At 41.0% G+C, this 15,283-nt stretch overlaps 2 protein-coding genes across 5 annotated transcripts in view; one reads left to right on the plus strand and one right to left on the minus strand.

The window, feature by feature from the left end:
• Positions 1-188: 188 nt before the first annotated feature.
• Positions 189-12,431, minus strand: coq10b (coenzyme Q10B). Its single transcript, XM_005933385.3, has 5 exons — positions 12,294-12,431; positions 7,400-7,555; positions 5,961-6,153; positions 4,298-4,399; positions 189-4,160 (listed from the first exon to the last, which is right to left on the minus strand). Exons 1-5 carry the CDS (start codon positions 12,389-12,391, stop codon positions 3,993-3,995), a joined length of 717 nt encoding a protein of 238 aa, XP_005933447.1. The 5' UTR covers positions 12,392-12,431; the 3' UTR covers positions 189-3,992.
• A 2,065-nt stretch (positions 12,432-14,496) lies between these two features.
• The window catches only part of sf3b1 (splicing factor 3b, subunit 1), a 31,009-nt gene continuing 30,222 nt past the window's right edge, over positions 14,497-15,283 (plus strand). For 3 of the 4 annotated variants that reach the window (XM_042225262.1, XM_005933390.3, XM_042225261.1), the window contains exon 1: positions 14,497-14,628. In XM_042225262.1, the coding sequence (XP_042081196.1) occupies positions 14,601-14,628 (28 nt within the window). In that variant the 5' untranslated portion in view covers positions 14,497-14,600. The remainder of the gene's footprint in view (positions 14,629-15,283) is intronic. The other variant, XM_042225260.1, reaches the window with a different exon arrangement.

Raw genomic sequence — 15,283 nt, forward strand, 5'->3', positions numbered from 1 at the left:
TTAGCTTTGAAAGGGCAGAGGGAAATTTCAGATTCTACTTTGCCCTTTGCCTGCAGTGACATTTCCAAAGCTCATGACAGACTGTTCAGACGCTTCACTTGCAGCAGGTCTATTCTCAATGCTCACATGACGACCCTATTTCTGTCTGGTCCCAGCCCAGAGGGAGGAAACACACCAGAGAACCCAGGTTTGTTTTTTAGAAAAAATACTTTATAAATCATGCAGTCGGTCCATGTTTTTCAACACAAACAAAACGTCCTTTCCACATTGCATGAAACAAGCTGACACAAATCCATAATCATACTCTTTAACAGCAGTGTGTAGCTCTAATGTGATCTTAAAACTAGTATTTACACACTTACACTTCACATGAAGCCACCTTAGTTAGCATTCATAAGCAGTAAAGCGGTTATAGTAAGCAGAGAAAAGGCAAATGCAGAGCAGTGTATAAACATGACGATACTGATACAGCAACACTGATGGAGGAGTTCCCCCAGTGCTGTAAAACGACATTGTATTAGGAATACTGCTTCTAAATGCTAACATTGGCTCCCAGAGTGAAGTGCTTGCATTTACACCTAAACTAAGTAATAAATATGATAAAATGAGTCTATTGTTCCTTTACAAATGAAGATAAATATGTTGCCAGCAGGTCTGGAGGCACTCTGTGGGTGCTGTGTTGGACAGGTGGAAGGTTTCAGGTCAGCGGACTCATCACGGAAATGCAGCCCCATTTTATCAAACCGCTACAGGTAACATGCTGGTTGTGTGATGGTAAAAGCCATTTCTGACTGAACAATGAGCTGTTTGCTAATAATAATGATCACAGTGCACTCTCTGAATCAATGTGTTGCATTTAAACATTCAATATCTCTTCTTTAGGTCAGCATTTATCAGGGTTGGTATCATTTTCTCACGGTTTTGTTTCATGATCAACAGAAAGTCTTGCCGCACAGTTGTATTCCCTTGCAGCCAATTCCCTTTTTATTGATTTGTATTTGCCTACAAAACATATCACCGCTAATTCAGCACAAACTAAGTTACCTTTAAATAATCCTTACATGCACACAAACACGTGATCCTGCAGAACCAGACACCACTGATTAAGAAGTCAAGGCTTCGCTTTTCCAATTGGCTGGTGGGATGCGATTGACATTCATAATTAACTGAAAGGTGCCAGTGTGAAGCAAAGCAACAGTAGGGGTGACTGAGCCAGCATGTGCAGGGCTACGCCCCTTTACATTCTCCATAGAGCTCACTTAGCTCTTAGTTTATTTTTACTGGGCTGTGAGGGGTCAACACTGAAGGAGAACCACTCTGACATCAGTCAGAGGTCAAACATGAAGCACATTTATGACCATATATGGAGGCTGCTAATAACATGGTGGGAGATGATGAATGAAGCCAAAGCTGAATTGCCTAACAGTGCATTTCCTGTAGTGGCCACTTAAAGCTGGCCCCAGAAGTGAGCCAATCCTCGTGGACTTCCATGTTAAAAATGCTAAGAACAAACTTTACAGCAGGACAAAAATATGTTTACAGCCTGGTACAAAAAAAGAGACACACTTTAAATGAGTGTATGACTTGTCCACTTAGAGAGTGGCTACTTTGAAAGAAGTTGTGGTCAGTCAGGGTCCACTACATCTCATTGAAAGGGACTTCTTCTTACCAAAACATCAGAGTAGTTTTGATTAGTCACAGAGTGTTACTGAGCACTAATGTAGCTTGCTCACTAAACCAGCTCTTCCTCAAACATGGTAACATCTTGCTCCAAAAACAAATAAACAGAACTGTGACTGAAGATGGAGCCACTTCAGCACGTAATGTAAAGCTTTTCTTTAAATCTAAAAAAATCCTCAGTTTCAAACTAGCTAATCTGCATACAGCAGGAGTTAAATCAAAAACAACACTACAACCAAAAATAATTCTCATTAGTTTGATAAAATGAGCTCCTGCCTAGCAGCTGCTTTGGGCCCTGACATCAGCAGTGGGTTTTACATGCTTGCTCGGCTGCATTCAGCATGACTACAACACACCGCTGCTATTGCACACTTAAGCCCAAATATCTCCACCCACTGCTGTTGAAATTGAAAAACCATTTAAGTAATGATAGAAGTCCAGTGTCCATCCACACTGAAAATAAAGCAGCTAAATAACAGGAGCTTAGTCTGTCAGCAGTTAGACATCCAGCGAGTGTCTAATCTGCTGGCCATGATACAACATGTTGGTTTGTTTTCAGAATTTCTGTTAAAACAGGGGATTCATAACAGTCTCTGTGCCCCAACATGGGCACATGGCAGGACTCTGCTCTACCTTTGGTACAAAGATATGGGATTTCAGTGGTGTTGGTTCTGACTTCCATTACTCATACTACACTATTATGGAGTTTGCCACAAAAAAAAGAAAGAAAAAAGATTTAATATAAACGCCAAAATACCAGGATGTTCTACAGTATCCAGAGGGGGTACGGAGTATGTGTGTGCTTTTCTGGCCATTCTGACCTACAACACCATGCCAGATACAGCGAGAGGGTCAGAGTTCAAGGTGCAATGTTATGGCACAGTATGTCCCAGCTGTGTGCACACTACGTGCAACACTATGTACTTCAGTAAAGTGCATTTTGGAAGGCAGGAAAGCTTTCCGGCATTTGGGCATTATTAGTAACCTTGTGCTTCCCTGAAACTGCGTCACTTGTTTTGGCGTCACTACATCCTGTATTGTCTCTCACTGGGACCTTTTTTCTTCTTTCTTTATGTCTTTCATTTTTTAAATTTTATACTTTACATGTCACGTTGCTGTACATTCAGTGAATTTCTTCTGCTTTTATTGTGATGTTGGTCTAATGCTCTTCCCTTGCCTCTGTGTTTGGAATATAAATTAAGCTGCCTTTCCATTTCCATTGCATTAAAAGAACCATACGGGGTGAAAAATGTTCAAGTGGTGCTCATCAGCAGACTAGGCTAGCCACAATAAATGTTTGCTTTCACAATCCTCAATTTCTGTCAGTAAATATTGAGAAAAGCCCTGCGTGTTTTGACACAGTGCACTGCAATGTCTTCAAATGTGCGACCAACAGTCCAAGACCAAAAAAATCTTCAGTTTCACAATCATTTTGACAAAAGACAACACAACACACACTCAAGCAGCTGGAGCCTGTGTTTTTTTTCTTTCTAAAGCTGCTTTTCCATTCAGTGTCCAGAGTTCCAGGAACTAAACTGTTCCTTCATACAGATTAGCAGCAAATTAGTCCATTTATAAATAGGTGACAGCTGGTTTAGCATTAGACTGTACACAAAAAAAAGTCCAGTAGTTGGTGGTAATTCAGTACTCCAGAGTACGCCACCAATCACACGCCACACTCCCCTCTGACGTTCCTGTACTTTTGAGAAGTGTAAGCAGAAACTTTTTCCTCTGGAACTTAACCTACACTCTGGTCCATCTGGTGGAAACACAGCTTACTTAAAAAAAAAAAAGGTTTAAATTATTCAGCAGCTTCCAGAATAATTTCAGTCATTGTCTGGCTCCAGCTGAACTCTTTGCTTTCCTGTGTCATGTGTGAAACTGAATATCTTCATGTCTTAGGCTGTTAGGTGCAGGTAAATGTAACGTTAGAGAATCTGTGTGCAAAAGTAAATATCTGAATAAACTCTGCATGTTGCAGCTCATCATTGCTTTGTCTCAGTTTTCAGTTGTGTGCCTGCAGCCCTATAGCTAATGTGTACAGAAGTGATGACGCACTGGCCTGACGCACCGTGGGGCCTCCATTTGACCTGCGGGCTCAGTTTCACCACCAGATCAAGGTCTGATACAGGAACCTGCATTAGCACCAAGGTGAAAATCAGCTGGAGGATCCACACCAGCTTTAAAATCTGACACAGGAAATGGTTTCATTGTTGTGAGAAAGGCACTTTCAGTTGGAACACAGTCTCTTTTCGGGCTCTCTGACGTTGTTGTTTATGGGTCCGTGTTTGTGCAGCAGAAGGAGGTTGTCGCTACGTGTGGTGGACCTCGTGGAACATGAGCTCGCGCGGGATGGGCGTCTCGGCTCCGTAAACACTGGAGGCACGCCGCTCGAACGCAGAAACCATCTGCTTCACCACCTCATCGAAGAACACGTGAGCGAGCTGGGAGTGGATGAGGGAGCGAAATTCAAAGGAGATCTGAGGAGGAGGAGACGGTAAAGTTAGCAGCTGAGTCTCTAACTTTGTGACTGTATGAAACACATGATCACAGAGCACATTCTCACATAGTGGACATTTTCCAGTATGTTGCCCTGCAACAAGCTGTTTGTACTTACAGCAAAATCCACAGTGCAGGTCCGGGGGTACCCAGGGAGGCCAGGGCTGAAACGCCACATCGTCTCCAAGTGGTTGAACAGCTTACCCTCTGAGCACGATGCCTGAAAAGCAACATGTACAAGTTTTCTGCGGTCAGTCAGCAACAGGAGAGACATTGCATTTGTGAATTGCTTAGAGCAACAACTGTGACTTTACAGCCTCAGAAAACACTGCAAACACCCTCTGAGCAGCCAAACAAAGGAAAAAGAATTTCCAGCTGAACTTTGCACCTAATCCCAGCTTCAAAGACGGCCTGTTTTGACTAGGGTGATATTTACAGTTTACACTCTCACACCCAAAAAGTGTGGAGTGCTTCTCACTCCAGCCTGAATGATTTTCAGTCAGTGTGATAGTTCACCAATCAGGGCAGTCTGTTCTATTTACATTTTACAGACATTGAATTTAAGGCTGATAACCCTGCCTCGCTGAAAAGAGCAGATAGTGTTGCAAATGTCTCTCGCACCTTTCACACCTCAGAGAGGTGCCGTCTGAGTGTTATCTTGTAATGATATTCACACCCACCTCAGCCTTTGTTTGTTCAGCTTTGCTGAGGTGAGACAGGGGCAGGTATTGTCTCCTCTTTTTTCAATTGTTATTCAGCTATTTGTGCCAGCCTTCACGTCTCTGTGACAGCCAGCTTTTTACACCCCCTTCTTGTGTGGCCAACTTTCCATCACATGTTGTGTAATGACAACAGGGATAAATAACGAACGAGAGGAAAATATACAACGTTGCAGGAAGACGTTAATCAGGACTTAACACAGACAGCCCTTTTCCACTAGTACCCACTTGTCTCGACACGACAGGGTTTTTAGGATTCTCCATTAGGTGGTAGTACCTGGTACAGGGCAGTTTAAGTAACAACTTGGTCGGGCTTTCAAGCAATCTGAGGCGATCCAAAAAGGTGACAACGACAGACTGTGTGCCACGCATTGGCCAGTCAATGGCGTCATTCACTGAATCATTAGAGCACTTCTTTCACAAAAATCAATACCACCATTTTTAAAACCCAATAATGAGGAAAAACAGCTCCAAAAAAACAAAGCAACACAGTGGTCCCCGAGTCTGACAAAAAGCAATAGATCAACCATCATCCTGTGATGTCAGACTTTCTGCCATGTTTCTATAATGCTCCCATACACATTAGGTGGTACTCCACTGCAATGGAAAATGACGGTAACCTAGTAGAGTCCAGCTGAATAGGCACCAAGAGTGTCTCCCCAGCACAGACCGCGGGCCTGTGTTGACTAGCTGCAGACCTTTTTCTTTTTCTTAACACTTTAAAGCCTGAACCATGAAATAACTGCCAGAAAACTCAAAATATTGTAAAATGGAATGTTTATTGAATAGGCTGACGACTTCATACAGCTACTATGAAGGTTACTAAATGGGAGCTCATGCTTTGTCGTGCCAATCTTCATTCAAAAACCGTATCCTGACTTTGACTTGAAACCAGCTTAATCTGTGACGTCCATCTAAATTAATTTTTCATTCTTACCGTTTTAGTCTGTTTCTTTTAGATTGAGTGTTTTCCTTTACCTACTCTGTGTTTTCCTAATAATGTCACAGTACTAACATCAACAGTGGATGTTTTTTAACCATGAGCTTGAAGCAGTAACTTACCTTGACCAGGTGAGGGCGTACTGTAGTGACAAGGGAGGTGTAGTTCTCCACTACAGGGGGGAAGCCCACGGTTAATTTGGCCTTGCAGAAGCCGGATCTCTTGAAGACCACCTCAGACTTCTTGCACCAGGGAACAAAGAGGCGGTAGTTTTCCACCTCAGCCACCACTTCATAGATCTCCTGCATGGAATACCTGCAGGGACACGGAAACAGAGAGAGCGAATATGTTAACGCAAGGCTGCACATCACCAAGGAGATGAAGGTCAGCAACTGTGTGACAAGACACCAACCACAATACAACAGCGTTGACCCAGAAAAGGCTCAAATAGGTCAGTTGGGGATGTTGGAATAAGGGCAAAAGAAGAGCAGTAAAGCACACAAAACAAAAGTCGGAGGTGTTGAATGACAGACACGTACAGACACTGTGTTACATAACTCCAGACGTCCAGCTGAGGGAAAATAGCTGCCAGTGCCCATGTCTATTTATACAAGCAGATTTAGTGATTATGACCTCTCTGAGGAGCACAGGAGGACATTTAGTGCGTCACACACACACGTAGGGTACAGATACAGAGACCAGACTCCCAACACTCACTGGTACACAGGGCATTTCAGAGCAGCTGAGCGCACCGCATGTTGCCAATACTGGAGATCACTGACATTGGTGCATTATATCATATTTTGGACCTTCAATTTCAGCCCTTGTAGCCGTGTGGTTTGGTTACATTTCATCTCTTCTGCAATGGACATAAAAGCTCAGCAGCAGGACAACCCAGACGTAAAGTCTGATTAGATATCACAGAAAGACACTGAGAAGTAATTATGGATATTGATTAAGATTTTCTCTTTGTTGGTGGCATTATTGATTGTGCTCATAGGTCCAGTTCTTTATCAGTGCCATTACTGATTTCTGATCATTTTGCTGTGTGTGTGTAAACGTGTTTTTCAGCTGTTTTTTATCTGTGAGTCAGAGCACAGGATAGAAATAGAAGTCAAAGGGCTTGCGTGTGACTCAGGCATGCTACAAATCATGACGTCATTGTTTAACAATGTGCTACCGCCAAAAACCGATGCCAGTTATGAGAGGAATTAGAAAGCTTGGAGCCATTCTGATGGATGAATGTTTTTCCATCCTTTTTCAAAAGCTGCCTGTGAAACTATTTTTAAGTTTTCTTGAGGGTCAGAGTATTTCAGTCAAACAAACACAAACAGGAGCTAAAGATATATTTTAAGGACTTTAAGTGGTTAAATACAAGCTGGGGAAAAAAACACTCGCAGGAGAGAGCTGAAAAAACTGTTTCTATACAAAATACAAGTTTTTGCCCGCAGATACCGTCTCCTCCTGAGATAAAAATCCTGTCCAAACGTGTCTTGAGGCAAAAAATAAATTAATTTAAAAATAAAAATGACAAAAACACTGTAAGTGGATCCAGACTAACCCAATGATGCGTCTCTCTGAGTACTCCTTCTTCTTGGAGAAGGAATCTGCGAGGTTGAAGAAGCTGCGTGAAGGCAGTGTAATGGGGCGCCCTGGCACGGCTGCACTCAGCAGTGGGTGCGCACGCATCATCAGGATCCCGCATGATGAAAGGTATCTGATGACCAAACAAAAAACAACAAGTCACCAACAACGCAATAAGCTCTCAGAAAGCAGAGGAGACCAGGGTGCATCGATCTGTTGTTCTCAGTTTGGAAAGTTTGTGTGATTTGACCCAGTCTAACAGCAGAGATCAGAGAATGGCCAGCACAAGCAAGTTTTGACACAACATTGACATTTCATTATTCTTTAAATTCCTTTTAACACAACAAACAGGGTGTGACTGTGTTTGGTCTGTGCTGCCTGCAGTGGGAAATACTGGACTGTTAAGTACCCACAGCTCATGCCTCTCACTGTGGGTTCTTCTTCATCTTTACTCTTGCTCAGGCTAAAGCACACAGTGAAGCACATGTCATGCTCCTGCACCAGACTGTGGCCTCCCTCGTAAAACGATATAAAGAATGTTAGGCACCCAGAAACATTAAGAAAAACTTTTCTTTAATTCCCCTTCTGGCCTCAAAAGCCAGACTGAGAGACAACTGTTTCCTCCTCTCCATTTCGTACTGTGAAAACGTTCCAGTAGCTGCTGTTATGACATCAAGAATGTTTTTAACTCCTTTCTGGATCAACATTCTGCCAGCTACTCAAAAAACTGCTGTTTCTCATCCAAAAAGGTCTAGTTTTTACCCAAACAATCTGAGGCCACAGAAAGCTGCTTAATGACAGCGAGTAGCCTCTGAGTTTTATAAAACACCCCAAATTCTCTTTTTCTGTCAACACCCAGGAAACAGCCATTCTGTTTAAATAACTCAACTGTCAGGGGATAAAGTCTGCAGGAACTCGGTGCTTCCATTCTCATGATGGCCAGTTGACTGACCCGTGCAGTGTCCGAGGTTCTAGTTGGAAGAGAGCTCATTTAAACACCGAGGGTAGTATATAACTATCACAGCGTCTGCAATACAAAAGCTTCCAGGTGGAACTCGCATCCTGGAGTTTCTGTTCCTGGAGGCTTCAGCATAAATAGATCTCTGACAGGAACTGTCTGGGTCACAGGAAGGAGTCAGTTGAAAAGCCGTTTTAATGTTTGTGCCTCCACTCTTGAATGTGTTTTGTCCTCAGGGTGCACAGCTGTAATATTTTTCATAATCAAGCTAAGCGGGACAGGAAGTCCTGATCTATACCAGCATATAACCAGCTGATTATCCTGCAGTACCTGTAAACATAGCCCAGCCCCAGCCTGGGGAGAGGAAACTCGCCACGCCTGCCAAGCATTTGTCACTCAAATAAAACAAGTCACACAAATACAGATGGCAGTAACGTAACAAGGTCAAGGACAATGATTTTACTTTAAGCTTTGGAGGGGAGGGTCTGTGCAGACACCTTTGTGACCAACTATCCATGTAACCCAGGTGGGAGACGGCAAGCAGACTTCAAAGAGATAGAACAGGAATGACTACTCAGCCATTTGATCTCCAGGTCTCTGTGTCTGCATCTTACAATAATCAAGATCTTAGATTAGAATATTTTCTCACTCGTTCAAGATTTCCTCACTGTGAAAGTTAATCTACAACTATTTGAATGAGTGATCTTTAAAGTCTCTTTTGAGACCTAAAAAATTTCTTTGTTTGATTTTTCTGTGGTGGCTTTTTTTTTGGTTTGTTTTAGCAGTAAATTAAACATGATTAGCAGTTCTAGGCAGCTGATCACACACAAAAAAATCATTAACTAGTAAAATGAGTTAAGTCTTTACATACACTTCCCTCCTTTTCTCATTTCTCAACATTTTTTTTCCAGGCTGTTTTCTTAGACTGTTAAGACTGTCTTACACCTCACTGACTAAAAGGCTCGACTTGTTCCAACTTGTCATAAATATCTGTGAAACAATTCATGATGTTAACTGATGAAAAATAAAAAGGGTTGCTAAATGGTGATAAGAAAAAAATGTGATAATTAGTTCATACTTAAAGTGGACCTACATTTTCAGCTTCAATTTTTTGTTCTTAAACAACTGAATAGATCACAATTATCCCTGTACATATTTCACAGGTACAGTTACACATGTAGTTCATCCTCTGTCTCACACAAGCCTTTTAGTTGAGTTGGTTTAGTTTAGCTCTTTTCTTATGATTGGTTGCACCCTCATAAATATTTTAACAGTAAATGTTTTAGAGTGGTCTCTTTTTGTTAAGAGTGAGCACCTGTAAATTAATGACCATATTTAAGATAGATACATAAGATGGAAAATAAAGAAAAAAAAATGCTATGTACCCTTTAAAATAATCGCCCTACATTGTTCGGTGATTCATTACTTGAACGCTATAAAGCTCTTAACATCACATCAGCATTTGTTTCCAGCTTCTACAATGTGATGATTAGCTTATATTTATAATGTTATATTGATATAAGTAAAATATATGTGGACTGTGGACAACCACAATCCACATATATTTTCTACTTTAATCAACTCTACAATTAATCAAGTACGTAATCCTTCCTCAAGGCAACATGTAGCAGTAGCTCCAGAGAAGGTTGGATCAGGTGAAAAGCCCTGCCCCAGCTCTCCCATGACACCATGAATGGGACAACTTAAACTGGCTCATAACCTTCACCACAGCAACTTAACTAGAGATCCTGTTACTCAGGCATAAGCAGCCTGTAGGGGCATTTTCATTGGCCACTCCTTAGGAGTGTGTCTAAGAGGGGTTTTTTTGTCCATTGTGGCTGACTAGCTCTGTGTTCCAGAGTACCCCTGCCACAGCATGACGGGCAGCAATTCAATAACACATCGATAATTACAATAAATTCAATGCTTTTTCAAACATTTTGGTGTGACAATATAACAAGTTAAATATGTGACAGCAATCTGCTGTTATCAGCTTAAAGTGATAGGACTTTCCTAATACCAAGAACACCAATGATTCTACACAGGTTTTAAGAATCAATAAACCAAGTCTCAACAGGCTGTGAAATAAGAAGCATAAAGGCCTGTTTGTGGCACAGGTGTGCAACAAGACTGACTCACAACTGTCAGAAAAAATATGCCAGCAATTATAAGCATTCAATGAGCTTAGAGGAATACAATTCCCACAGGTATGGAGTTTTATAACCTGTTCCCAAATGAATCAGGTTTTCCATTCCCATAGTAACTCATCCCCCACTGCATCAAATTCCAATGTACCCACTGCCCTTAAACAGGAGCCTATTCACTCCTGTTTTACTACCTGAAATATGATACACCTGACCTCTAAATGTATCCTGGGTACAGGCTGAGAATGGCCCAGAGCAAAAGGTGAATGAGACACCTCAAACTCCACAAAGGTGGAAAGCAGAATTAAACCCAAACAACAGACAAGCTGGACAATGAGTTCATGGAAGTATACAAATACACTGAGAAACTAATTAAAGTAGCACACTTTGGATTTGTTTAACACTTCTTTAGGAAAATGTAGATAAAAGCATTATCTTGTTTAATTTTAAGGGAGCAGATAATGTGCTCTTGTTTAGGCTAAGGTAACAAGTAATGTTACCTTGTGATGAGTAAATATATAGACCACATACAGTAGCAGATGCTCATACTAAAAATGACCGAATTTTCAAATAATGAGGTCGGTGTATGTATAAGTACACTGTGTGACCGAAAACCTAAGACTTCAGACTGCTCTAAACTTAGAATTTCAGATAGCCTTACTATGGTCATCTCAGGCACACAGCTCTGGCTGTGAGCAGAGACACCCACCCACCCGCTGTTCAATCAGAGGAAAGATGACTTAAAGGAGGGGGGTGGGAGATAAAATGGCTGAGAGAATGGACTGGTGATTGGATTAAGACCAATATAAGAGATAACTAGCTGAAATAGAAAAAGGAACCTAGACTAATCATCTGAAACACTGTCTGCTTAGTGACAATACGGAGTATTAAACATATCTGCATGGTTTATAATATACTCTTTCGCAGTCAGCTTTTGATGTTAAAGAGAGGCTGTTGTATAAACAGATAATGACTGACAAACAGTAAACTTAATATAATATATGCATCACATGTGAGACAATAATTGGTGAAAAGCTGCTACAGGTTCTGGTGATGGTCTCATTTACCAAATGGGACTTAACGATTTTAGGAATATTTTCAGACTGTACCTGCATGTCGTTTTTACTACACTGTTTTGCAAATCACAGATAATCGATGCTAATCGTTACGATGCTTCTAAGTTTTTATCGTGGGGATTTAAGTATGTAAAGTCTTCAACTTGGCTGTGCTATCAGCAGTGGTGGGACGTAAAAGAAAAAAACCCACTACGCAGACATAGTAATAATTAATGAGCCTGGTTTATAATCAATACATAAATTATCGCGCATTTTTGTAGTTTACGCTAAGACTGCTGCTGCCCACAGGAGAATGCATATAGTCCAGTAAAAGAAACTGAAATCAGCTTTACTTTTCTATGCGTGAAAGTGAAAGAGCGACAATTTAATGTTTCAGTGAATATAAATTATTATGTAATGTGGTATGCGGCTTATCACTGCAACATCGTGACTGTACTACATTTGCTATAAGGTAGACCAATACTGCTTTTACTCGACCCTCATTTCACTACTTTCTACCATCTACAGAGATGTAGTTAACGAATTCAACGAGATTCTTGAGTCAAATAGGGCCGTGAATCGTACACCGCGGCAGTGTTTAGCTACCCCGTACCAGAAGTTTAACTTTGGTATAAATGCTCGTTTTAGAGCTATCTCTTCATATTTTACACCGTCTCGTTTCAGACAACAACTTGAAAAAGTCAAACACTTTACCTAACGTTGCTTCTGTTCTGGATATCCCGGTTGGCTGTGGACGGTAACTGTTTTATGCACTCAGCTACTTTCCTCAAGTTCCGACCGCATCTCGCCATCTTCTCTTCTTCTTTAACGGCTTTGTTCACTCCCTCGCTATCAACCAGTTGACAGGGAGCTCAACGCGCAGTTTGGCCCGACCCTCAACTGGCCTAACCCGCTTGCCATTGGACGACCTGAGGCCACCGAATGTTTTTATTGGGCGGTCCCGCCGTTTGTCACGCCAACGTATTCAAGTCCGTGTGCACGAGCTCGCACGCGCATAGAGTCACGAGTTGTTGGCTCGGGTTGCACTACTGAGAAAACCGGGTGAAACCTGTTTGTCTTTGCATATCAAAACTATCAATAGGTCAACGTATTGACCTGTCGGCTACACTACACCTTCTTTGTTGTCATGTATTCCTGCTCTGTTGGGCAAATTTGTTAGAATACAGTTTCTACTATTTTTGAATAACAAAGTGAAAGAAATATTTAAATTTATTTGCAGTAAGGAAGACATTGAAAGTGAAAGTGAACAGGTTTCTGTCTGTGTGCTTTTTTTTAATCTTTTTAAAAATGAAAGGGGAGCTGTTTACTTATACATCAATTCAGGGGTAAATTATGAAAGTTTCTTTGCTTATCGTGATACATTATATTTGTTTTACTAACATGTAAGGTACATTTATTATATATATGAATAAATATTGAAGGAAATGATATATCTTTATCAGCACTGGTGTTCTTATCCAAAATATATGTTATAACATACACTTTAGTAAAGTTCATGAAAGTTAAAAAAAAAAAAAAGTTCAGTGTGGTTTCAGGTTAAACACAGAAACTGTCAATTGTATAAACATTTCTCCCCAGTCAGGGTTGTTTGTGGACACTTTGGCGGCATCATTATTATCCAAACTTTGCCTTCTGTGTCAAGTACCTCACAGCTGGTGGTACAAGTTTTTCCTGCAAGGACATGCATCTTCTGGCATCTTTCTGCTGAGCCACCAGGTAAAACTCAACTGTTTTAAATCTAATCAGTCACTTTCCCCACAGCTATATTCCTCATCCTTCTGTCATGTAGCTTCCTTTTCTAATAACCAAAATGCACGGCTGGTTCCTTAAATTTAATTTTCTGTGAAAAGGAAAAAGCTTCACAATTAGCTCCACAAGTATTGTCTGTAGTAGATGGATATAGCTTTTCTACTCTGCTGGAGCACTCAAACTCAAAGCACTTTATACAGCATGTGCCATTCATACAAGCACTTTTTTCTGTTTTCCAACATTCACACAGATTCATACTCCTATGCATCTGAGAGAAACTCTGTGTTCAGTATTTTGCCCAAGGACATTTCATGTAGCCAGGGATCTAGCCACCAGCCTTTGTGGACCTGCTATACCTTGTGAGCTACAGCCTCGCATGCAGTGTTTCAGATATAGGTCCTCTAGCCAATAGGAGCACAAGAAAATCTAAGAAATAACACCTGGGCATTTATGAGAAAAGGACATAAACTATAATTACAGGTGTTTTGTGCAGACATTTGGGGAAGAAACTTTACCAACCATACATCTCTTTCAAAGAAGCTAGTTTCACGTGAAATACTAGGTAAACACAGATGTTAGTAATGCGAGAGGTTAAATGCCTTAAGTTGAAGTTACAATTCTGAACCAGGTGTTAGAAAAGTCTTATGTTTACCTACTGCTGCATGCCAGAATAGCCCCTGTGAAAAACAAGTCTTCTAATCAACCAAACCTGTCTTATTATCCCTTTCACTTCTGTGGCATACACAGTGAAATTACAGGCTTTTTGGTATACGTTTTTACAAAGTAGCCCAATTATTTAATTTAGGCTACTCCAGGAGACAAAGAAGGAGCTGTGCAAGGAGATATTACTCAGGTGATTCCTGTCAGCAGACATTCTCCATTTCAGTTGATAAACGTCTGTCCTTAAAGGATCAGAGTGCTGCTTCTAGCAGTCTTAAAAAACACCTGGGAAATCTGAATAAAATGAGGAAGGACAATTGGAGGGCTGCGTCAATTAAGACTTTTTAATGGGGTTTAAAAAAAATTAGGCTAGTGGACATTACACATCAAACATGGACGGAAAGTTACATACTAATTGCTTCACTGTATCTACAACTTTTATAAGTATGTCAATATACTACGTCTAATACTAATGCTACTACTAGCAATATACCTACTGAGCGATTGGAAACTGGTCTGAGAACAGCTGGAAAGACACGGAACTCTGAATTAAGTCACATCCGCTTTCAGTCTCGAACAACCGCCACCAAAATGGCGAAGATCGCCAAAACGCACGAAGGTAAATTACTGCTAAAACCTCCATAAATATGTTCTGTTTTACCATGTATTTTGCTTTATGGTGTCAGTAAATATTGCGGTGAATTTTCTGGTATTTCTGTTGACGGTAATGCTCCTGTTTATTTGCGAAAAAGGCGATAAGCACCAGGCCTTATACGACGCAACGCGGAGCTTTAGATAATGGCGCTGGTGGTTAGTGCTTAGCTTTCTTGTTAGCTGGAGTGGACTATTTTTCTCAGCTTATTGCACAGTTGCATGCAATAGTAGGCGCCATTTGGGCTTTTTGTCTTGGTCAGATACGCCTTTAAGCTAGTATTACTTGTTGTTGTTACTGTGTAATCCAAGGGATGGTAATTCTTTAACGTCTCAGTGATTCTCGTGGCTAACCGAGTTAGCATTAGCAACCTCTAACAAGCGTTTACCATGCCTACAGCAATTGGTGTTCGGCAGCAGACTCTGATATTAGCTTCAAAGTCGGTGTTCTGTAGCAAGTATTGGTAATAGTTAACCCTTTTCTGTAAAATATTCTAATGCACTTTTTGGACATGACTTGACTGAGAGTTACATGACCCAGTTTTTGTTTGTGAAAGCAGAAATTATGTCAGTAACGTTTATTTTTAAAGCGCTTTTCACAGGCGTGCATTCATAAAGCCTTG

This window comes from Haplochromis burtoni, unplaced genomic scaffold (genome assembly GCF_018398535.1).
Source record: "Haplochromis burtoni strain Fernald_Lab_line unplaced genomic scaffold, NCSU_Asbu1 Contig_165, whole genome shotgun sequence".
NCBI lineage: Eukaryota > Metazoa > Chordata > Actinopteri > Cichliformes > Cichlidae > Haplochromis > Haplochromis burtoni.